Genomic DNA, 24,007 nt, shown 5'->3' on the forward strand with positions numbered 1-24,007 from the left:
CATTGTAGAGTGACCGTCAAACTATGATTACGGCGTTTCGCAAAGAAAAAAAAACTATTACAAGGTAACATGAAGCGTTGGTCAATATCGAAAAACTGTCACAGAAGGATTGAGATGGTGGTTTTGGGAACAAAACTGCCGAACCCGGGAGTCCCGTCTCAAACATGCGCTGCAACTCGATCCACGATCCAGGAGCAGATGTTTCAGGGGGCTCCATCACCGGTTCGCGGGTGGAATGTGATACAATCAATTTAACATTTGCATTAACTTGTGTTGAAAAGTGGCGCTTTGGGTGCCCATGACGGGGGGTCTTGAAGTTGAAGATTTCGAAGTGCCTCGGAAGGCCCGGAAGCAACCCGGTCCTCAACGCACTGGGTCGGGTGCTTGGACACCGCACGTGTCTAAGGACCTTTAGGTTTGATTTCTGTTTCCCTCGCCCACCTCGCACATGCCCTCATCCATCCTTTAGTGGTCAACGAGAATTTGCGATCGCGATTCTGACGTTTCCTCTTTCTTCTTCTTGTTCCACTTCCTTTCAATTCTATTTTCGATGCAGCCAAAAGCAACGGTGCACAGCGGATTGCTTGACCGGTCTGTGATGGTGATTGCATTACAACTACCGAGCTATCCCCATTTCGTTCGCGCCGTGTGTTTGTGCCGAATGTAGTGGTGTTTTATTTCTTGTGTTGCTGATACGGATAATGAGCTGAGCTGTGGCATAGAACATTCACTTGCGAAAACGGAACAATAGCCAAAGCTCTTGCATTGACATTTGCTGGCAGTTGGTACTGGTTTCCTACCAAACAGAAGCAATCCAGGTTAGGAATGGTAGCAATGGTGTGCCGTCCGTGCAAAACCCACGTGTAACACGGTGAAGACCGGGTGTAAACTGCTGTGAAGCTGCGCACAGCGGTGAGAAGGATTCCTTTTGGGGTTTTTTTTAGATACGAGACTATCTCTGAGAAATAACAATGCTAGACTAAAAACGTAACAAATGTATGCATTCCATAATTGGGTAAGGACAACAGTACAAGAAATTAAAAATACATACAAACTCTTTGTAAGAGTGTGATAAACGAAACGCAAAGACGCAAATGGTGCTGTGCAGTGAGATCCATACTTATTATTGAAATAAAAAAGATCGCCACTAAAGAGGCTAATAGTAATCAGAAACAAACGAAGTACCGAAGAAGGACAAAGAGATTTGAAACCGCACAAAGCACAACGACTACTACAACCCGCTTTGATCTCAACGAACGAATTAACGCTTGTAACTATGGATCGTCACATTGGACAGAAGATAAATTTAGACGATCGTTCGTCGATGGAATGGTTTGTCTAAAGTTATCTTTTTGTTGTGTCTTTTTTTCTATTTTTCCTAATGCATAGCTTTTGAAAGCGTTGTACATTTTCGAGGTAGTAGTATTTAAGGTAATATTTTGATGGTCGTAATATATTGAATTGCAATAATATTTTTCAATCCAAGGTTCAACAATTTATACATTAAAACACAGAGAGTAACACAGCGAAAATCAAAGAAAATTTCTTTATTACCAACTACATAAAAGTAGTAGTAATAGAAATATTGAAACAACAACTAAACAATAAATCGACAAGAAGACCAAGAAGAAGAAGAAGAATTCAATAAACAAGAACGAAGAGACGATTCAGCGTGAAACAAAATCACACAACGTTCCGCAAATAATAATACGCGAATATTACATTAAATACTACCCTAAAGCGGTAACTAGTGCACAACATTTCGGGACAAAACAAGACCAGACAGAGGTACACGTAATTCGCTCGGTAACACAGAATCAACCAATTAATCAAGAGAAGTAAAAAATAATTAATCAACCAAATTAAAAGAAAACAAAAACGGAGAGCAAGAAAGGAAAACGACAAAACATAACAAAATGAGTTAAAAAAATGATGGATGCTCGATATATGATAAGGTTTTTTTTTACGGTTTAGATACCTGTTTCTCGCAAATCTTGATGGGAAAGATTTTGGACTTGATTTTCTTTTGTTTTTTTGGTCTTTGGTTTTTGGAGAGGTTTTCTGTGCTTTTAGTTCAGTTTACGGAAGGCCGATGGTACTTATTGTTTTGGTATTGCAAATGATGAACATTTTTTATGGCATCAATGGAGGGGGGACGTTCTCCCGGTCGTAGCCCAAACGAAACCAATACTCGCGTCGTACGCGTCCAGAAATGGCAAACATGAGACCTACTAGCACAAAACATAAGGCAAGGTTACATGCTAGGGAAGGAGTCGGGATCGTCGTGTCGTGAGGAGTGTGATACGAGGGGAAGGTATGATCTGTTGTGGAGCGGGGAAGTACCGGCAACATCTTCCCCGGCCAGTGTTCCGAGAAGAACCAGCGTCCGGTTGGATAGCGTTCACATAAATATTGCTATATATACAGAAACATATACACAGTGCATGGCCGCCTCTAAATGCGTCCTCAAAACATGGTTCGACTAAAGGGCTGTTAGCAAACAGTAGATGTCAGAACAGTAGACGATCAGTCGCCCGCCAATTTTTTGATTAAAAATTCAGTTCATTTCGTTTTCTATCTCGTGTGCACGCATATGTCACTGGCACACACGCTTTCCACGCGCACTATCTTTCGTTCCCATAGTGACACTAGTATTCGGCAGTGACGTTGCTTGGCAGTGCATGTGTGAGCACTAGATCACTCACTAGCTATTACTGCAGTTTAAACTGACGGTTGGCAGTGTTGGCACGATTCGGACAATCGTCCATTGGACTGCCGGCGTTAAACAAACCGACAGCCGGCGTGATGACGGTGAATGGCGATCGATTACTCGATGCTCGAGACGGTGGTCGGGAACCTCGAGACGTTGGTTCCACTACATCCGACTCCCGTACACCCATCAACCGGGGAATATTCTTGTTGCTAAATACCCGTGGACACCGCGGTGACCAGTGGCCGTTGCCGGTATTTGCACGCGAATCTTTCTTGGCGAGTGCTAGCTGATGCTCCGGTACGGTGCGGAACATCTTCACCATCCCACAGTCGGACCCGGTATCTGAGTAGCAACCGTTAGGTTGGCCCACTGAATCACTACACCACGTGTCGTAGTAGTCGGAGTATGATGTCGGATATTCGCTCTTAAACTCCTGCGGTGTCAGCGCGGGCGTCGAGTCGACCGTCGCCATATTGTCCTCAGTCGAGCTGATCGTGCCATTTGATTCAAGATCTTCCTGCAGAATCTTCAGGGCAGCGGCGTGCAGTTTTTCCAGCGGCAGATTCCGGAACAGTCGACCCTTCTTCTTCATCAACAAACTTTGTACTAGCTCTTCGGCAAGTTTTTCGTTCTGCAGTGTTCCTGATACAGGAGACGCTGAGGAGGTAGACGAGGACAGACTATCGTTGCCCGAGGACGATTGATGACTGATGGGGAGCGTTAATCGATCGCGCCTTCCGTCCGTCACGTTGCCCACAATGCTGCCGGGTGTTTCGTCCGGTGTTTTCCGACTGGTACCGTTCACCACCGGATTACTCATCATCTTCGGATGGGCTGTGGTATCCTCCCGTTGCGTCGCTGCATCGTGCTGCTTCACGTTGCTCCTATTCTGCTCCTGCTCCTTACTATTATCTTCACTAGCTTCCTCATCCTCGCTATCACCGTTGTTACTTTCGTCCTGCAAAAGCTTAAATAACCTGGAATGTGTGGCCGCACGTTGATACCGTGTCATCTTGCGCATCTCCGGGAAGCACTCGGAGTCCGTCTCCACCTCGGAGATGTGTTTGCTCATGTCCGACGTCACGCCGGAATCGTCCTCCGCCTCGGACTCTTCACAGAACTGTCTCTGTCTCGAGAGCGGTCTTAAGCGGCTGCCCATCGTAGGGGTGACTGTGCCGCGTCCATTCGATGTCACCTCCAGCGAAGGCACATTTACGCCCTGCGTCTCAAACAACGATATCCGTTCCTTCACGGATAACTTTTTATCCTTTTCCATCTTGTCTACAACACTGCCATCGTCTTGCGACATACTGTCACCTTTGGTGTCGCCAATGCCACCAGCAAATTGCATCTGCTCATCATTCGACTTTTTCACAGGATCCGTAGTACCCGATTGCTTAGGCAAATCTTCTCCTACATCCTGTTCCGCCTCTGAATCTTCCTTCGACGTATTTGACGTTTCATACTCTTCACTATCGTTGTCACTCTCGGAATCTGACCCATCTTCCACCTCTTCTTCACTGTGATCTTCAGTCTTACGATCGTTCTGCAGCTCCGACTTCACAGCGCCTGTACAACTCTGCGGCACGCACGTCTTGTTATTATTTTCATCCTTCACGAACCCACTAGACATCATTCCCTGGTAGCCTATTTCACTGGCCCTACGTTCGTACAGATCCTTCACGAGTCGTTCGTTCTCCTTCTGCCAGAATTCCAACGAATCCTTACTGTCAACTTGCGCCGTTTCAGCTTTATCGCCGCTCGCCGGGAATGGCGAATTTCTTTTTCCATAGTTCCACAAATCGGACGCCTCCGTGGGACCATTCTCGGCACTCCAAAAGTCGGTCGTACCAGTAGTACTCGCTTCTTCATCTTCCTCAGCGTCCTGACTCCAGACACTCTGCCGATCAACGCTAAACTCCCGACTGCTCCACATATCTCTAGAGTAGGATCGCACCGGTCGTTGATCATCGTCTTCGTCACCAATTTGACTCCAAAAGTCAACCTCTTCCTCCTCCTCACCATCGGCACCATTTGCATTCTCTGCGTTCTCCAGTTTCTCGTCAGATGGCGTCTCTCGATCTGGTTGTTTCGTAATATCACTAGAAGAACTACCCTTGGGCTTTAGTGGTAACGAAACTGATACCGATACTTCCGAAGCTTCTTCGTAGTCGATTTTAAACGGAGCTTTTACCGGTGCCTCATGCTTCACTGCTTCCGGACGACTCAAACTCTCCCGTTCGTTCAGTTTGCCCTTACTCGAAAGCGACGGTATGGTGATAGTCACCGTAACATCGGTATCCGCCTCATTCGACAACTTTTCCGTAACATCGTTCGCTTCCTTCTTCTGAGGGCTAACCTTATCCTCACCATCGGTATCATCGGTTTCTTCCTCGGAACTCTCCGCACTCTCGTTCTCGGACTCTTCCTCTGTGTCACTCTCGTCGCCGCTATCTTCTTCTTCAGGTTGTTGGGCGGATCGATTACCATTGGCGAGCTTTTCCTTCGATCCAGTAATTTCGCTTTCACCAACGACCAGCGTTGCAATATCCTCATTGTTGGGCGATTTACTAAACGATAGCTTCAGCGGAAGACGCACCGAAACCAGCGACTTTTCCATATCCGTCTCGTCGAGACGATCGATGTCATCGTCGGTACGGTTACCGCTCGGTTCAACATCCTTCTCATCGTCTAGATCGTTGGCCAGCGTAGAGGAGCAGTCACTCAACGTAGAGCTGTTACTACACACGCTGGTACGTCTGCTCGCTACGGTCGACTGCCCGTACATACTTTCCTCCTCGAAGATCACGCTCAGTTGGTGCGGCAAATGTTCATCAACCGGTGGCTCACCGTTCCCACCGTACTCTACTGTTTCTTCATCTTCACTTTCTGCTTCATCTTCCTCTTCTTCTTCCTCATCTTCATCTTCTTCGTCCTTATTTTCCGACTCACTCTCACGCGCATTCTTCTTTTCGGGAGTTTTTTCCTTAGCCAAAGCGCGCAACCCATTCAGACGGACCACCTCCGTGTCCTTCGCGTGACCATTGCTTTGCACCCGAGTCCTGCTCACTGGCCTGGGTTTGGATGTATCTTCGTCTTCCGAGTCTGAAGCCTCAGACTGAGACGAAGGTACCGAAGAGGTGCTTTCCTCGTACGTACGATACCGCTCGTTCAGTGGACTGCAAGGTGAGCAGCGCACCGAGGAGTTGGGGCCATCCGGCTCACCGCACCCGTTGTTAAAATTAGTCAAGCGCTCGGACAGCCGCTTGAGACTAGATTGTGAGCGCATCAAAGGGATCGGACTGCCGTAGTCGCTCGGTTCTACCCCGGCAAACTCGCCAGGCACATTGCGCAGCTCGCCCAGCTGTTCCTTGATCGCTTGCAGCTCACTATCGGAGCAGGAATCGTCCGGTGTCGGTGTAACGACGATGCGCGGAGGAGGCGTCGTGATCACGTACGTGTGGATCGCCTCGCTCGGCATTGCCTCGCAGTAGGCAGTCTGCGGTTGGCTTAGCTGATAGTACGGAGGCGGTGTGCACGGAGAACACGGTTCTTGTGCGTAGTAAAAGTGATGCGGAGACATATACCCACCGTAATAACCGCCGCCCCGGTCAAAGTGCCCGGGCGGTGGCGGTGGCATGGGCGGATAATAGTAACCGGGCGCATGAGGTGGTGGTGGCGGATGATGGGGTGGATAGTACTGCGGGTTAGTGGTGGGATCGTAGTAATGCCAATTGGGATTAGGACAGCAAAAGTAGGGTTGCGGTGGATAGGGATAGGGAGAGTATCGAATGTCTGTGCCACTGCCGTGAGGCAGCTTCACACTAGGACCCTCACTGTCGGAGGAATTTGGATCGGCTGTGAAGGTTTGAGCAAAATGAAAGAGAGAAAAAGAGAGAAGAGAGAGAAAGAGAAAGAGACAGAACATTATGATGAATGATTTATGAATGCATTGAGCATTGATTTTTGTTTTTTTTGTTTTGCTGCGATTTTCGGTTCATCACCAGATTATTTGCATTTTCCAATTCAGAGCAAATAGTCCATATAATGGATGAAGTACGAACAAGCTAAGTTCATCGGAGTTCTGTTCTTTGGTAATAAAATAAATGAAATAAACGATCTTGTTTTAGCACATTATGTAGACTATTTCCCAGCAGCACGGTTGATGTTTGGTTACTGTACTGAATAAACTAAGAAAATGGATTAAACAAGAAAGAAGAACTCAAGAAAAACTCATTGCGGACACAGCAGTCAGTGTTTTACAAATGGGAAAAAACCACAACCTGATAGGTCTCGTGATCGTCCAGAGTAGGAGTTCGAACCAGAAAGAATCTTCACACACACACACAAACACAGTCTTCGAAGAGACTCTGCGTTCATCACCATAATCTAATCGTCACTACTTTCAACACAAGCCTCAATGCTAAATTGACCAATCATCGAACAGGGTAAAGTATCTGGAGCCGAGACCCTAACCGAGGGAACCACAATTTTCAAACCAACTACCTCGTAAGCAAACGAGAAAGATGAAGATGCGTCCGTTAGACGCGCGCACTTGTTAACTGTGTGAGTTGGGATCGTTGGAGTTTAGGGGGTGATTTGTAATTTGATGATCAAACAACATCAAATAAGATAGATGAGGGTCAGGAGGGGTTTTTTTTTGTTTTGCGAAATTTCACACCAAGTTAATATAATTCAATAAAACTCGTTAATGTAGTTCGGGAACTATCGGATGAAACGGATCGATGTTCGCGCTACAGGTATCGGAGGGGACAATTCTTATTGAAGATGATCGCTTATGCTGCTGACAGTCTTCGGGAGGACGTCTTAATGCGTGTGGTCGAAATGGTCATATGAGATCTCACACCTCATACATTACGTGCAAATTTCTCATATGTCACCACAGCAGCAGGGAGAGTGTGTGTTGGATCATTCGGACATATTGAGTTGGCAGGCGGGAGACCTGTCCTCATTTTCATAGGACCACAAATAAAAACACAGTATAATCGATGAAGAATTGGGAAGACTTACCTGGTGCGTCCGTCATTGCCTGGAGCATCTTGAACGAACGGCTCGGGATGGAACCACCGGTGTACTTCTTTGGTTCTTCCACCTTCTGTTCGCTCGGTGGCACATACTGCTGCGACTGCTGCTGTGTGTCACCATCTGCAAAACCGATTGTTGAAAAATTGAAGTTTGTGGACATGAGCAACAAATCTTACTCCTCTTTCGACTCACCAGAATCGTTGTAGGTTCCTCGGTTGAACATCTGTTGGGCACGATTACCAGAGCCTAAGGAAGAAGAATGTCAGTTAACATTCAAACTGTATGATCGATTTGATAAAACGGCAAACAAACAAATAAACAATTTGGTTGAAGAAATCCTAATGGTAAAATACCGAAGAATATGTACACAATTAATTGATAACTAAGCTATAGACACACGTATATGTACACACATAAAATATGACAACAAAATTAAACAAACAAATCATAAACCAGCTCTACGAAGCGGAGACCCTACAAAGCCCAAATAATAAAATAACATTCCAGCGCATGGCAGCACAAAACTATAATTACAAGTAAGTACAAAATCATCATCCGTACCGTTATTGCTTTGGTTCGCAGCCTGACCGCTATCGGTCATGTTCTGCAGATACCTGAACGCTTTGGACGGTATGGCGGCACCGCGATAGCGAGGATCTTCTTCGTTATGGAGATAAACTTCTCCGTCGACTGAGCGTGAGAGCGAGAGACACATGGCGAACAACGACAAATCATAACGATGAAGAAACACGGAAAAATGTTACAACAAAAGGGTCAGTTAGCGTGGACGGAAGGTAAAAATGGGTTACGCGAGTTTGGTAAATACCTTGATTTTTTACTCTATTCATCAGAGCCTTGTCTTCGTTGCTGAGCTGTAATCGACGCAGCTGTCCTTCTGCCATGTCTTGCTGTTGGGCCACATTGCCGGCACCCGCCGAACGTCCGTACGGTTGCTGTTTGGAGCCATCGGTCTGATCCGCCACGCTGGACGGACTGTTAGCCTGATCCTTGGCATTCATTTCGGCTTCCGCTTCGTCCAGCGTGTCCGTGATTTGCTGCAGCACTCGGAACGAACGTGACTGATTCGGTGCACTGTTACCATTCCATGATTGAGTGTTGCTGCTGCTACGAGGATCGCTAGAAAATAGGGAAAGAAAAACGTTGCGAATGAAAACCGAACCCAGCAGCTTAGACCGTAATTTACAACATAGCGATAAGAATGATCAAGGCACGGATGGTCGGTCAAAAAACAGGAACAAAAGATTTAACAAAAATCAAAACGAAAAAACAACAGAAACACGATTTTTAAAAAGATAAAAACGATAAAAAGGGAACAAGATTTAATAAAAATTAAAAAAATCGTAAAAATAGTTCAAAAACAGCAATTACACGATAAACAAATGAGAAACGATCAAACATTTCGGAAGTCGAATCAAAATAAGAGAAAAGTTCCCAAAACAACAACAAACAATGTGAAAATAGAAACTAACACCAGACTGGTTAAAACCATCGAATGATAAACGAAGTAAAATAGTAAATCGATGAAAAATCAATTATATCCATTGCATAACAAATCAAAACACAAAACAAACATTTATGAGACATAGTAAAGGGGCGTAATGGCGTCTGTGTTGTTTTACGTTCGAGAAATTGTGCCGTCATACGATACGGGGTTTTTCCTTCGCATTTCCCAACCCACTGTGCGCACTGTGCTGCAGTTACATAATTGTTTAGCAGCTGACAAATATAATCGGAAAACAGATGGCAGTAAGATGTATTGCGATGGGAAATAAAAATGAAGCCCGAGAACTTCCGTCCGAACATATAGACACGTAAATGAAGATGGGCACGATGAAGACAAGTGTGCAGATTGCGAAACAGCCACACCCGCGATTTAATTTTGGGAGTTTGTTTTGTTGTCTTAAAACAGTACAACGCGAGTGCAGAAACAATAATGTATTGAGAAATTATCAACAATTGCACAATTATTTCAGCCATGCTCAGTGCGTGCAAATAATGACAAACTTTAAACAAACCACACATCGCAGTTGATGTTTTTAGCGAGTAAATTTTCAATAAAATAAATTATTAAAACGACAGTCAATCGAACAAAACATCAGCCATACAGTTCATCGCAAGCAGATGGGGAAATGCAGAACTCATGCGCTGCCGTGGATTTAGCACAAGTAATGATTTCGGTTCACTTTCGGGGAGTTACTGTTTCTCCCCCCCTAGCATTTGCGTCGTAGTGCAGGCAAACGCCGTCACTAATGAGTATGCGAAACACTGACGGTCATTTGCGGCGCTTATGCCACATGCATCGATCACAGAGTGCGTGCTCCTGTACCTGAGTCTATTTTTAAGAAAGCGAAGCTTAGCTTCTAGCGGGATATCGTGAATGACGTAGCTACGATCACCACTATGCGCACCGAAAAACATCCCTCCCGCCGATCCGCCCACCCCAACCGATTGGGGGTCGTGTCATTAAATGTGTGCGTGTGTGTGCGGGTCGGGAGTTATTTTGTTTTCCCCATCACCCACCCAGCAACCCCCCCAGGGGGTGGAAAGTCGGGTCGGAGACCGAGCAGTAGTGAGTGATAGGCGGCGTTCCGCACGCGAGATCACCGACAGCATGAGCAGAAGATAGAGCGAGAGAGCGTTGGGGGAAAGGGGATACGGGCGCACACACAATCACACGCGGCCACACAAGAACAGGGCGGGGAGAAAAAAAGAGGAAGAAAGACAAGAAATAGGGATCATCATAAGATATGTTGTATTGCAAGAAGGTTGGTAAGTAAAGTTTGCGAATGCTGTCGTTGTTTTGTAGATTGGTTTCGATAGCTCTCTGTGCCAAACCAACCCCACTGGTGCCGAATAATTACCTTTGGATGATGGCCGGCGTGTTGGACAGTGGTCCACGGACGGTGTGTTCGGCACCCTCCACCTTGATCGGTACGATGCGCACGTTGGTCACATTCGCCGGTTGCTGCTGTGTCGGCGTGTGCTGCTGTTGCATGCGTTGCTGCTGTTGCTGCTGCTGCTGCTGTTGGGGTTGCGCGTGCATCGGGTGGTGGAGTACCGGTGGCGTTTGTTGGGGCGGATAGTGCTGGTGATGTTGGTACAGCGGATGCGGCTGCCCGGTCGGTGTCGGTGGATAGCTGATGTTGTTGTAGCCTTGGTTGACGAAATGGTTCGGATTGGTAAACATGGCCGTCGGGGTGGTGAATCCTGCGTACAGTGAAAACATGCGCTGGTTAGTATAGGAAGCGATGCTATCATTCGTCATTCGGTACCACTGTGCGGTGTCGCGAATCCAACCGGGATGGGAGACTGCATGCTGCTGTTGGCACCGGCCGGACCGTACTGTGCGTTAGGGCTGTAGTATGGCGGTGGTGCGAAATTCGGGGCCTGCACTGGCGCTTGCACCGGAGACTTTTCAATCTGTATCGGTATGATACGTTCCTGTCGGGGGGGGGGGGGGGGGGGGGGGAAGAAGGTGAATATAGGTAAGAATGGCCATATTGTAGAGTCTGCTATCAACTACTTCATACATTGGATTATAAATTCATTATATTTTAGAAAAATCATCGTCTCAGGAATTTAATTCTAAAGCAATTCATTAAAGTTGCAGTCTATGTCTAATGCCTACGAAGGCTTAGGGAGATCATGTCATATTGGTGGATGAGTCTTAGTTTCAGCTCTTTGAAACAAATGAATTTTAGAGGAGGAGGTCTCAGAATATTTCATAAAAGGCGCTATGATAATAGCATTGATAACTTGCGAATATATCAGAAGTGACTTTAAGTAGAGCGATGAGAATGATCTCAAAGTAACTATGGAGGCATACGAATTCTGATGCTGATCTTCTCATTTTTTATAACTGAAGCTATCTATATAATAAGGAAAATTAGAAACATATCGTCTATCTAATGATTAGAAAAATTATCGTCTTAGAAAGTAAATTCTAAATCAATTCATTAAAGTTGCAGTTTATGTCTAATGCCTACGAAGGTTTACGGAGATCATGTCATATGAGTGGATGGTCATGGTGGATGAGTCTTAGTTTCAGCTCTTTGAAAGAAATGAATTTTAGAGGAGGAGGTCTCAGAATATTTGATAAAATGCCCTTTCATAATAACATTGATAACTTGCGATTATATCAGAAGAGACTTTAAATAGTGCGATGAGAATGATCTCAAAGTAACTTTGGAGGCATACGAGTTCTGATGCTGATCTTCTCAATTCTTATAACTGAAGCTACCTATATAATAAGGATCTATTCCAATAATCCCAGGCGAAAAAAAATCTTGACCGAGAAAGTCTAACCAAGGTGCATCAACATCCGAAACGAATAAATTAAGTTTAACTTGGTGGGACCTCCTACACGTATTGTATTATGAGCAGCCTTATTCTTCAGACGTTGACCATCATCTCCTCTCATCCATGAAGTAGGACTTGTTTGATAGGTAGTTCGTTTCTTGCTCCCTGGAATTGCTTAACGATAAGCTCCTTCATCAAATTACCTTCTGCGTTCCTGCCGGTGACTGAGTAGAGTACACAGGTTGGGCCTGTGCATACACTGGAGCTTGCTGCGGGTAGCCACGGTTTACGGGCATCGTAACCGTGGTTTGCGACACCGGAGCCACTGGTGGCCCTACCGACCGGGCCGCTTGCTGTACCTGCTGGGCGTACTGTTGCTGTTGCTGAACCGACGCCGGTGTAAACTGTTGCTGTACCGGGACGGACACATCGGCCGCAGCTGGTCTGATGTTGTTCTGTGTGAGCTGTTGCGACGGCACCGACGGAGACGGTCTAGCCGACACCGGGGCCGGTGCTGTGACGATAGAATCAACGGATTTAGTAGTGGATGGAACACTCTCCCTGGTGGCGCTTGGCGCCCTCTGCGGCACGGTTTGTGGTTGTGGTTTGTACTGCTCTTGTGACTGTTGTTGTTCGTTTGACTGTTGCTGAGCGTTGCTGCCGTCACTGTTACTGGCGGCCGAATCTTGCTCGTCCTTGTGCACCCATTCGGGCTGCTCCTTCAGGCTATTGTGCCGCGATGACATCCATGGTGGACTCGCTTGGGTTAAGAGACTTTGCTTACTATTGGCAAACACCTCGTGTATCGGCGGTATGTACAGTGAACCAAGGGCCTGAGCAGCGGGTCTATGTGTGCTGACCGGCTTGGGTGGTGATTGTGGAGCAGATGAAGGTGGACCAATGGATGAGGTGGATGACACGGATGGAGACATACCGGACGAGACGGACGGCTGTGAGTCTTTCTGTGCTGATGATGGTAGCGGTGGTGGTGGTGGTGGCGCAACTGGACCATACCCGACCGGGGCCGTGTTCTTCACGCCCGCGGTCTGATCCTTGCCAGCACTGCCCACGGACTGTGTTGGGGTGTTGTTAGTGGACTGGTTCGTGAACACAGGCGAGGGTGATGGTTTGGGGCGCACGGGTGGTGGGGTATCTTTGGTGGTTGGCGAAGCTTGCGTGGTTGGGGACACTTTGGTCGGTGTGATCGGTGGTGGAAGGTTTGCCGGGACCGGACTCTGTCCGTACACGGGCGGGGTTTTGATCGACGATGACCCGCGAGCACCGTTCTCGAGCGGTTTAGTTAGATTGGATGGGCTTGGTGAACGTTTCTGCTGTGCCAATGGGTCACCACGGACAGTGAGCTCGTCTGTGCGATTAAATGTGTTCTTAGCAACTGCAATGATAACAATAGATGGAATGATACAACAAATGTGCACGGTTAGTAACAAACACAGGCGGATGCGCTACAGTAAATGAGATCACCGGTGATCCTCGATCGTTCGCAGCCAACCGTTTGGTTACCTTCGTCGTCCAGATCTCTGTTCGCGTAGCTGTAGCTGGGTGGGACGGGTCGTGGAATCTGAGGCTCGTCCTGCTGCTTCTCCCGCCGATACTCCTCTATCCAGAAGTCGTTCTTCGGCTGTGGTCTGGGAGCCTTGCGCAGGGCCGCCATGGGATTCGGTGGAATCTTAATTTCGGGCCGCATACCCATCGGCGGTGGCTCGAAGCTCTGTGGTCTCGGGGATTTTCGAGCTTCTGAGCCGCTGCCTGCAGGTAGCGCAGGTCCCGGACCGGGTGGAGGAGGCGGCGGTGGGACGGATCGGTTACCACCGTTCGACGGAACTACACGCCCCGTCGGTGGTGGAGGTGGCGGTGGTGCTGGAGGTCCTGCAGGAAATACCTGAAAGGGCATACCCATCGCTGCGGCACCGAGCGTAGCGGCCGGTGAAACGGAACTCTGACTCCCGTTGCTGGTGCCGTTGTGATTGGAACCATTGTTCTGATGGAAAGGATGTGGTTATGATAATTATGAATTAATATTTGCTCACACCCGGAAATATTTCTCCAAGCGGACAATTACCTGTGCCAATGGAGACACTTTGGGCTGACCGGTGACGCCTTCCGAGTTGGCGTTCCTGGATATTCGTTTCGCCATTCGGGGCGACTTAATCTGGGATAGGTCGATACCGCCCGGTGTGTAGGTGAATGGTTGTTTATCCCGCCGCATCATGGCATTCTGTACGCAGGCCGGCGGTTCTGCCGGTAGCTGTGCCTGTATCCGGCGTGCCGAGTTACCGATCGTCGACTGCGGGGGTCCACCGTAGCTATTTGATTTGGGGAAAGAAGAGAGATATCTTTTCAAATGTGCAAAAATTGCAAACATACATTCGGTAATGGACGATCAAACATAAACATCGTTCGTTTATTTGTACAGCCTGTGCGCTAGCAGAAAAAAAAAACCATAAACCGATGGCCTCACTGGTCAATTCTTAGCATGCGTGTTCGCCTTTTTGCCCGTTCGGTTGAAAGATTCTCAGAAATGAATGGAAAAACAGACACTTTGCATTGACCCATTTAGCAGGCGCGGTGAAATCGTTTTTTTTTGGTTCTTTCGAGGCCTTGGTGAAAATGGAAAACCAACCAACCCACTCCATGTGTTCCGGTGACGGAAAAGCTATTTATAAAACTTGTTTTAGTTTATTAAACAAATTATGAATTCAAATTACTTTCTTATTCGAAATGACTAGAATATGAGCAATATGTTTGGTAAAAATAAACTTTTCATCTAGAAGTTAAAATATCCTTCTATAACCCAGATTCACACACATTAAGGTTCACCGAACATCTGGTGTATATTATAGCAATGGCCCAATTTTTTTAGCTCCCCCATTAACATGTCGTCACCACTTCTGGTAGGCGTAAAGCTTAGTTTTGCTCCCCATTCGATCCGCTGACATGTTTGCTCGGGTGTTGTTGAATTTCAGCCGCCATTGTCCGACCGACAAATGGAGGGTTTGCATTAATTTTTGTCACACATTTTACAACGCCACCCGTCAGTGGCGCACCGAGCGCCAACAAAACAGTGGAATAACTGATCATCCATCATAGCCGGGTGGAGAGCGCCCACGGTGTCTTTCAGCGATGCGGATCGTTACCTTCGGAGCTATCATCGTCTCAATCGCACAATTAGGTTAAGTGGTTCCGCACCGACGCGCACAGTGCGTGTGACAGACCGAAAATATCGGTCAGTGCGTACATCATCATCGGCTGTGAGGATGCGATCGGTCTGAATGCAAAACAGAACGGCAACAAGACATTCGCACGCCCATTTGCAATTTTCCTTTTTTTGATGTTTTATATTTTTTCTATCCCGCTGTCAAGGGTTTTCTTTGAAGAAGGAAAACACGAAATACCTACTCGAATTTCCCGCCGAACAGGACGTACAAATGGCCACCGCGGAACAGCTAGACAAGCGCATACATGACACTGCATCGCTGTCAAATTCGGTACGCGATCCACTGCCGGCTGACACTCGGGAAACCACTCAGCACGTGCTGCCGGGGGGTTTTTTTTCTGTGTGTGTTTTTCAGTTTGTGAGATTTTCGTAGTCAAATTACTATGCCGGTCTACTCCCGGCCTAAGCTACACCAACGCAATTACCGGCGGCGCCACACGCATCAACTCGGATTCGAAGGATGGAACATATAAATAGCATTTTTCGCAAGTGCAATTTTTTGAACCGATCAACCATTTCCGAGTTGTTGCGGGATCAGCTCGCAACCGTAATGCAGCTCTACCCGTTCGCCATTGTGCGATTGTAATCGTTTCTTTTATTATCAAAGAAATAGGAAGAGATTCACCTTGGACTGCGCTTCTTGTTGATGTAATTCGGTTCTGCAAATACTTTCTCTTCGGTACAGTGTGTTGATGTGAATAAAAAGAAAAATACAACCACAAAACCGGCTAGGCAACCTAAAACATCACCAAAGCATCACATGCTGGTTGACCGTTGGGCCGTAATTTATGATGCACTAAAACGTGGTGCAAAGCAAATTGGTCGCCCACCGGCAGCATCTTCCTGCATCTGCATCTACACAGCCCTGTTAACAAATCGCGCAGGAAGTGAACAATGCCGAGACATGAAATTTATCGCACTGCGCTAAATTTAAGATACGTCGAACCCGTTTTTTTTTTGCTCCTCTTGCGTTTCACCATAATGCATTTCGATTTGTTGAATGAAATTGCATTGCGATTCGCTAAGTGGACTGGGATATTCCTCGGTCCCAGCGGGAATGAATAGATTTGGGTTAATTGCCTACTGCTTTTGCTGTTCTGAAGCGCGAAAGTACTTAGCTTACTTATAGAAGAATTGAAGGAAAATAAACATCCTCAAGTACGATCGAGTAATTGTGAATTGAGAGCTGTTCTGTATCATATGGCAAATTTTATTAGCGATAGATAAATGGTGACCACATGAAACAGTAAAAGAGCTGTTAAATATTAAAGTGGCCGTTAAGAGCGTACTTTGCGGTTTAATTTGCCTGCTAATTAATTAAGATCACTAAAATCATAGTGAAACGTAACCCAAGGATTTGGGATTCTTAAAGGATTTTACATTAGCATTATTATGTAATCATTTGTGAAGTAGGAGAAACTGTTAGCTAGTCGATATCTGCTAGTCGATTGAGATTCATGAGTCTTTATGAATCTTTAAAATGAATTATTTAATTGAATTATTATTCTTATTTGAATTAATTATTATTTATTGAACTATTCAATTATTGAATCTGTAGTCTAAAGATGAATCTTCAAGTCTTGAACGAATGAATCCTCAAAGATTCAGGAACTTTATAAATAAATTAGTCTTCAAAGATTTTTAAATCCTCGAAGATTTATGAATTCAATAAAATCTTGAAGATTCAAAGATTCACGAACTCTCAAAGATTCACACTATTAGAAACGTTGAGAATAAAGCTTAAGGCTCCAAGATTTTTTTACTTATGAATACTTAATATACTTGTAAATTAATTGAGAATGAACAAACAATGAATATACGATCAGCATGCCTCATCGTAACTGTTTGGATGTATTAATATAAAGCTGCATTGAATTTTAACGATAGGATGCTCTATACAACACTCTATACTAAGGTACATTAGCATCCATTTGTAGTTTAATTTTTGTTTTAAATCATAATAATAAAACACTCGACACACTAAATCATTTACATACACCAATAAAAGCAAACGAACAAGTGAGATGTTCGCGCAGCATCATCACTGGAGCGCAAATAACACAGCTCGAAAATTTGCTACCGAGCGTGGCCGATCATCAGGTGCCAGAAAAACAGTTCTATTTAAGTAACCGGGCAGAATGGGCAAACAACCCGACCGCAAATAAACCATTCAACCATGCCATCCCATGTGCCAATTTGGCTCCGCCCGACTCCGCTCCGCGTGCCAACTTGATTCACGAGTTCAAGTTCATTTTCCAGGGAAAAACTTTCCATTCCCGAGTTTCCCATTCGACCCCCCGGTGGCCAAAACTAGCCGGGGATCACATCGCCGGTTAAGACAACTCTTGCTCCACTTGCCGTCCGCGTCCGGTACATCGTGGCCCTCTCACAGTAGTGCGAAATGCTTAGACCATGACTAACGGACGGTGAGGGCCAAAGTTTATAAATAGACGTCCCTTTTTTCCTGCAGTTCCCAACTCGATCGCCTGCGTACGCATTGCATTCCCGCGGCAATGCGGCTGCATGCAACAAACAACTGATCGCAAAACCGGGAACCCTCTGTTCCAACCAACCCCAAACCCCCCCAACCGGTGTCAAATAGCGGCCCTGTCGATCGTTAATTCATTTGCTCGTGTTCAAGTGAACGATGCACCTTTGTGTTGCGCCTGCGCTAGATGCCTTAAACTTAAGCGATAGTTTGGTGTGAGGTCCCGCCACAACTTTGTCGTGGAACGGGTGAAACGATTTCGATTTTTATCGTCTTTTCCGTCATTGCTTCCTCTGAGCGGAAAAGTGAAATTTACTCTAAGCTTGCACGCAGTCCATACTACCAATCAATTACCACCAACAGATAGCTGTTTGTGGCTTCCCCTTTTTCCCTAATCTAGCTCGTTATGCGCCTAAGGATATCATTATCCGGTCCGGTTGATGATTGACGTCTCCCGGGGGTGGATGGAGAAAGTAAAGAAAAGCCGCCCAACCAGCACCATTCCAAAGGCTTTCAAATGTATCGTGACCTTTTGAACTGCGGGGGCCGACTAACGCGAGTGATAAACTGACCGCGCTCAGGGGGTCTGCCGTGCTTGACGCTGTACTTCGTAAGTAACGATCCTGATCATGGTTGCCACGTTATTACGTCCATTTGCACCAATACGTACAACTACATCCCATGCCGTTCCGAACCCAAAAAGGGCCAAATTAGTGCGCACACCGTGTAAAACCGGACCCCGAGCCGAAAACGGAACAAACAACGGCGAAGGCAACGAAAACGCCAACCCGCAAACCGACCGCCAGGGCGATGAAAAACAGGTTCAATATTTAAACCATGACTCATGCCACCCGGAATGGGAATGCATTTAATTCCCTTTATACGGTTCAATCTTGTGCGGTTCGTACAGCCAGAGGAGCTGCGAGAAGTGGAACATACCAGCACGGCGGACAACCGGGCGTAACTAATTTGGGACGATTTAAATATCTTTCCTCGCGAAAAAGATCGGTCCCCGAGCTGGCTAAAAGTGTTGTGCCGGTGAGTGGAAGAACTTTAATGGGCTAAGAAAATCGTGTGCACCGGTGTGCATTGTTCTGTGGGTGTTTGGAAGTTGCTGGGACATGCGGCGAAAAGGTTAACGGGGTACATGTCCATTGCGTTGCAAGGGGCAATTAAGTTTAAGATTTTACAAAGCAAGATCATGTGTTGTTGGTTCGAATAAATTATATTCATTAAAAAAAATATTCGCCTAAGAAGGTAAACAATTATTTCGACAAACTTAGTTAATCATTTTTAACGGTTCGTTAACTTCAAAGTTCAGTTGAACGTGAAGGTATTCAGCTTATTCAAATAAGAATAAATTTGACTTATCAGTATAAGTTATTAATGGTCAATATTTGTCCAAAAGGTCTTGCAGCTACTCTGGGAGATTTATCCACGTCAGTAGTTCTAAGTAGATCATATCTTATTTCTTGGATCTTATCGTATTCTATTAATAGAATTCTTGGAGAAAATGGCTCTGACGATTTGAAACGATTTATATGTAAATATTGTTCATATTGCGGTTTTGATCTTCCTTTGCATCATCAATAATTTCGATCTAAATATTCCCATCTAAGTTTCTGAAAAGATAAAACATTTTTTGTAACATTTTTGGAGAACTTCTCCCAGAGTCATTACGTTTGCCATTTTATTGTTCATTTGTCGTCTATAATGAGGAGCAATCCCATAGTCTCATGCAGCGATAATCAGTCTGCTAACATCGAGGATCAGGGATCAAATCTCATCTGGATCAATTTGTTCCCTGCGAGATGTTTGATTATCTGTGTGATTAGTAAAAAAATAGTCTATAGAAAGTTATTATATTGTAGAGGTAGGTACATCTCAGATGACTTAGAAGGGGACTCGAAGCAAAATCCAAGAAGGTATATAAGGTTACAATATTCTGCATATTATAACTGCTGTGCAACATAATTATCCTTTCAAACATAACCAGCCACTAAAACATATGCCATATTACACTGGAAGGTTGTGACAAACGCGATCGTAAGCGTTTTTTCCTGATCAAGGGAAATAAAGTCACCAACCCTGCGCGCTCAAGACCAACAACGCTACCACACAAACATCGTCCATCATCAGTGTTTACACTCATTTCGAACCCGTGTGACACTATTTATGTTGCCCTGTTTAGCAGGTCGGCTATCCGATGGCAAATTCTTTTCCCGCGTTCAAGTTCAAACAGATTCGTTTCGCCGGGGTCGAACATCTCGCAACATCTCTGCATGCGTCTCGTAAGCTTCCGTGGGCACGGTGGAGGCATGGGACGACATGACACTCCTCGGCAGAAAGTATAAACAATCTGTGATTAACCTTGAAATCTAAGCATTTGCGGCTGCCATCTACCCGCACCGCGCCACGAACAACACGACCGTATCGTCAGTTGCCGTCCGAAGACGTGCGCCATCTTTTACATACCCTTCCTGAAACCGGTGACAAAACTTAGAGGAAATCATGGGGTTTTAAAAATATATCACCGAAAGTGCTTCCCCGCTACTAGCTGCCGCTCTTGTGTCCTTTCTTGCCCTTCTTGTCCTGCAAGAGATTTCAATTCATTGTCCACCGGTGTGGTTACGACCACACTCGTACGCCTACGATTCCGGCCATTTGGACTGTTGACGCGAAAGTCACGATCACTGAAGCTTAAAGGCGCGTGATCGGACCCGCGCGTATACTACGTCGTGCAGAAAGCGTTCACAAATCAGGATAAAGAAATGGGCGGCCCGCAACAGCGACCGATTCAACCGGTCCCGAAACCGGGAACGCTTAAACAAGTTCTAGACGATGCTCAAACAGAAGTGCTCTGGTGCTTGTCGATCCAGTAAATTGTGCAGTCGCGGCCGGAAAGAAAAATAAAACCGTTTCGCCCCACTTCCATTCCGGGGTGTGAAAGTAAACCGGGACGAAACTGGTCTTCGGGTGCCAACGGCCAGCGACGGCAAGTGAAGATGACATTGTTGCAGTGCATAGTGCACGCACGGTTTGCTGCTGCTCTAATAACAGCTGGTGCTGTTACTACCTCATTTGCAAAGCGGTTGCGCTTAATTTTTGCCCGCATGATTTGTTGTAATTCATCATCATAATCTCGCTTTGCGGTGTCTGCGAATCTTGGAACCGACTGGCAATGACCAGAATCGCGCCCAAGCACACTCACACACACGCACGCACACAGACGGATTGTTGGAGGAAGTAAATCCGTTAAGCTCATGGAGCAAGCTAGAGCTAGCTCTGCTCGTGTGGCCCTGACGCCATAACGCCCGGTCACACTGCCGCTCATACACATACACTGTGGGACACTCGAGCAAATCTCATAGATCACACCGTGTGGAGTGTCGGACGGTTCGGCTGGCGCCACTATCGATGACGTTTCGAGCTGTTTTTAGTGGCCTCAGATCACACGAGGGGGGGGGAGTGCACGTTCTGAGGCTCCCAGTCGTCGCTGTCATTTACGCTGCGACTCCGTAAATGGAACTGTCAATGAAACGTGGCAACAATTCCACACAGCAGTGCCGTACAGCACCTCGCATCGTCTAACCAAGTCTGGGTGCTCTGTGCTGATTATTCGGTGTTTGGAGTCGAAACCTTCGAAAAACATAGGGCGGAAGCTGTGAGGATGGCTGGACGCCTTCAAACCGGAACAAATAAAAAGTGGCTCCCAAAGACCAATGCTTCCATTGAAGAAGCGTTAGCAAATCTTTAAGCGCCTTTTTACCCTAATGTTTTTAGATACGTCCACTGAGGATGTAACGTTTGGAGGTGAGAGATATTTGCGGTTTATTGCTGCTGGCTTAATCTCGATCTCATAATGTATTCGTCTGCCATTCAGGAACGTAAGCGCGTGTACAATAACAGTTCGTTGTTATTGATGTCCACCCCAATGCCGTGGTCTCACAAAATGCGCAAGTAGTGACCGCTCGAGGACGCAGTTGGGGTTTAGGGTTGCTCTTTTTTTCCCTCCCTCAAAATATATTATGTAAACATGCGAGCGAATGAATTCGCGTGGCCAAACCAAACAAAAGCACACAGGAAATTCCACAGGCTGTGAATCATAGCACATCTGGTTGGAAAAGAGGTCAGTGTAAACACTTCTTTTATAGATTTTTAACAGTGATTGGTGATTTGCTCTAAGTATTATAGTGAAAAATTTTAAGAAACAGTAACTATACAATACTTTAGCGTCAAAGATCAGCACTAATCGTTCAAGATGAGTTCGTTCCAGTCGAGAAATTAACATTCTCACCATAACGCTTTAATGATCAACAGATGATCAGTCATCGATCTTAAATGTATCTTAGAAGCACAAGAGTAAAATACAACACTCCACCGAGGGTCATCAGGAAAGGAAAGCAATCGAATTACTCACGTTTCCCCACCGAGGGCAAATCCCGTATCCTCCCGGACACGGTACGCCGGGTACGTCTGCAGTATATCGTTCGCCTTGTCATTGTAAGAACCGAGCAGCTCGCGGTACTTCGAGTAGACATGGCTCTTGAACTGTGCCGTCGTGGGAACGGCGGGCGCCGGACCGGGACCACTTTTAGTAATTGTTGTAATCGTTGCCATTATTATTACCGCTTACAGTTTGAATTTCACGCACGGCAAAAACTTGCGAACAGCACCGTTCACTACGCCTTCTCTCACTTGGCTGGTTGGCTGCACTGCAAACCCCACCGCCTTCCCAGGGAATTGGAAGCTGAACAGAGGAGGACTGCTGTACGCTTTCGGTCTATTCGTTGCGTCAGCACGCTTTGTCGATTGATACCGAGCGGCGAAAGGGCGATCGATTAGTGGCAAATGACATCAGGACACTGTTGACAACTAAATGACCCCCGGGGAACAAGGGAGGTCATCCACCGAAACCGACGCGCTTTCCTCACGCGCAGCACCAATAATTTGCGTCACGTTTATTTATTTTCTACCAAAATTCTGCACCCAAAAAAAAACACTTTGCAACACTCTCCGGCAAATGGCACAACTAAAAACCGTGACACCTTCACAATGATCGTTGGCTGCGATTCAAAGCGAGCCTCCGTCCTGACGTCTGTTTGGGGCGAACTGTTCCGGACAACTGTGAGTTGCGCCCGTGCCCGTAACGCAGACAAGGGTGTCAGTGAGCAAAGCGGCTGTGTCGCGAGTGCGTCGTCTTGCACACTGGAGGGAAGACATTCGCCGAGATGCATTTTTTGTTGTTGTATCGTTGTTGTTTGGTCCGCCTCTCCGTCTTCTTCAGGAAAACGTCTGCGTGCGCTCTGCTGCTCGCTCTCTCTCTATTTCTCGCAGTGCTACCACACCGAGAACTGGTTTGCGAAGCTGACTCGGACTGACCTTAAGATGTAACGCAGCACCAGCAACGCTACCGAAGCCTCCGGAACCGGAACGCACCCAAGAGAACTTGGCGAGATCGATTAATTTCTACTTGCCTCCAATGTGTTAGCTACGTAAACGGTTGTTTTACCTCAGCCCTTTCCTTCTCCCACGCGGGAACTCCACGTTCGGCTGTTCGGTGGGGCGGGCACAAATCAGCAAAAAAAGGAACAAACCGAAGAAAGTGATAAACGTTAAGTGCGCCGAGAGCCATAAAACAGGTCTAGCTGAGATGCAATTGAAGATGCATGCGACCGGTGCACGAGGCGTGAACCACGGGTTGAAGACGATCGTTCGGTCAGGCTACGTCGATACGGAAACGAGCTGATGTGCAGCGCAATGCGGTACCGTACCGTGTGTACGCCTCACTGTATGGCTGGCGTTACAAAACGCTGATGAAGATGGGATTTTGTTTGTCTACCATAAAACATACCTCGTAACGTGCTGCTAGTAACTATGGTACAGTTATGAAAGACGCTCTTTACTGCACAGCTTACGATTAGGCGTCGTTAAAAGCGATGTTATTTAAAACACCGATGCCAAACTTATCTAACACTAAATAACGATTGCTGTAACAAAACGTAAAATTACTGGAAGTACAGCGAAAGGAAGCAATATTCGACGATCAGACGACTTCACATAGGTTGTTTTAAGTAAACTGCATAATATCTACTCATCTCCTTAATAAATGAAATTTTGAAAGTTAATTAATAAAAGTTACAGGCTTTTTATTCTTTTTTTACAAACAACAGAACTTTTAGCTCAGAGTTTTATAACACAACCG

At 46.2% G+C, this 24,007-nt stretch overlaps 1 protein-coding gene across 1 annotated transcript; it reads right to left on the minus strand.

Moving 5' to 3' along the window:
• Positions 1 to 2,711: 2,711 nt before the first annotated feature.
• On the minus strand, positions 2,712 to 22,422 carry LOC128716406 (uncharacterized). Its single transcript, XM_053811325.1, has 12 exons — positions 22,223 to 22,422; positions 14,160 to 14,403; positions 13,601 to 14,078; positions 12,283 to 13,472; positions 11,053 to 11,221; positions 10,642 to 10,987; positions 10,107 to 10,178; positions 8,586 to 8,896; positions 8,321 to 8,449; positions 7,952 to 8,005; positions 7,745 to 7,879; positions 2,712 to 6,571 (listed from the first exon to the last, which is right to left on the minus strand). The coding sequence occupies exons 1-12, from the start codon at positions 22,420 to 22,422 to the stop codon at positions 2,712 to 2,714; spliced, it is 7,188 nt and encodes a 2,395-aa protein (XP_053667300.1).
• Between the last annotated feature and the right edge of the window lie 1,585 nt (positions 22,423 to 24,007).

This window comes from Anopheles marshallii, chromosome 3 (genome assembly GCF_943734725.1).
Source record: "Anopheles marshallii chromosome 3, idAnoMarsDA_429_01, whole genome shotgun sequence".
Lineage (NCBI taxonomy): Eukaryota > Metazoa > Arthropoda > Insecta > Diptera > Culicidae > Anopheles > Anopheles marshallii.

What these genes read in the sequence shown, in the direction of transcription:
- LOC128716406 (XM_053811325.1), bottom strand. Translation starts at nt 22,422, where the DNA reads ATGGCAACGATTACAACAATTACTAAAAGTGGTCCCGGTCCGGCGCCC. An exon ending in AAGTGTCTCCATTGGCACAG is followed by an intron (nt 14,079 to 14,159) that starts GTAATTGTCCGC and finishes CCTTTCCATCAG; the next exon opens with AACAATGGTTCCAATCACAA. An exon ending in TTTCTTAAAAATAGACTCAG is followed by an intron (nt 8,897 to 10,106) that starts GTACAGGAGCAC and finishes CCTATTTTCTAG; the next exon opens with CGATCCTCGTAGCAGCAGCA.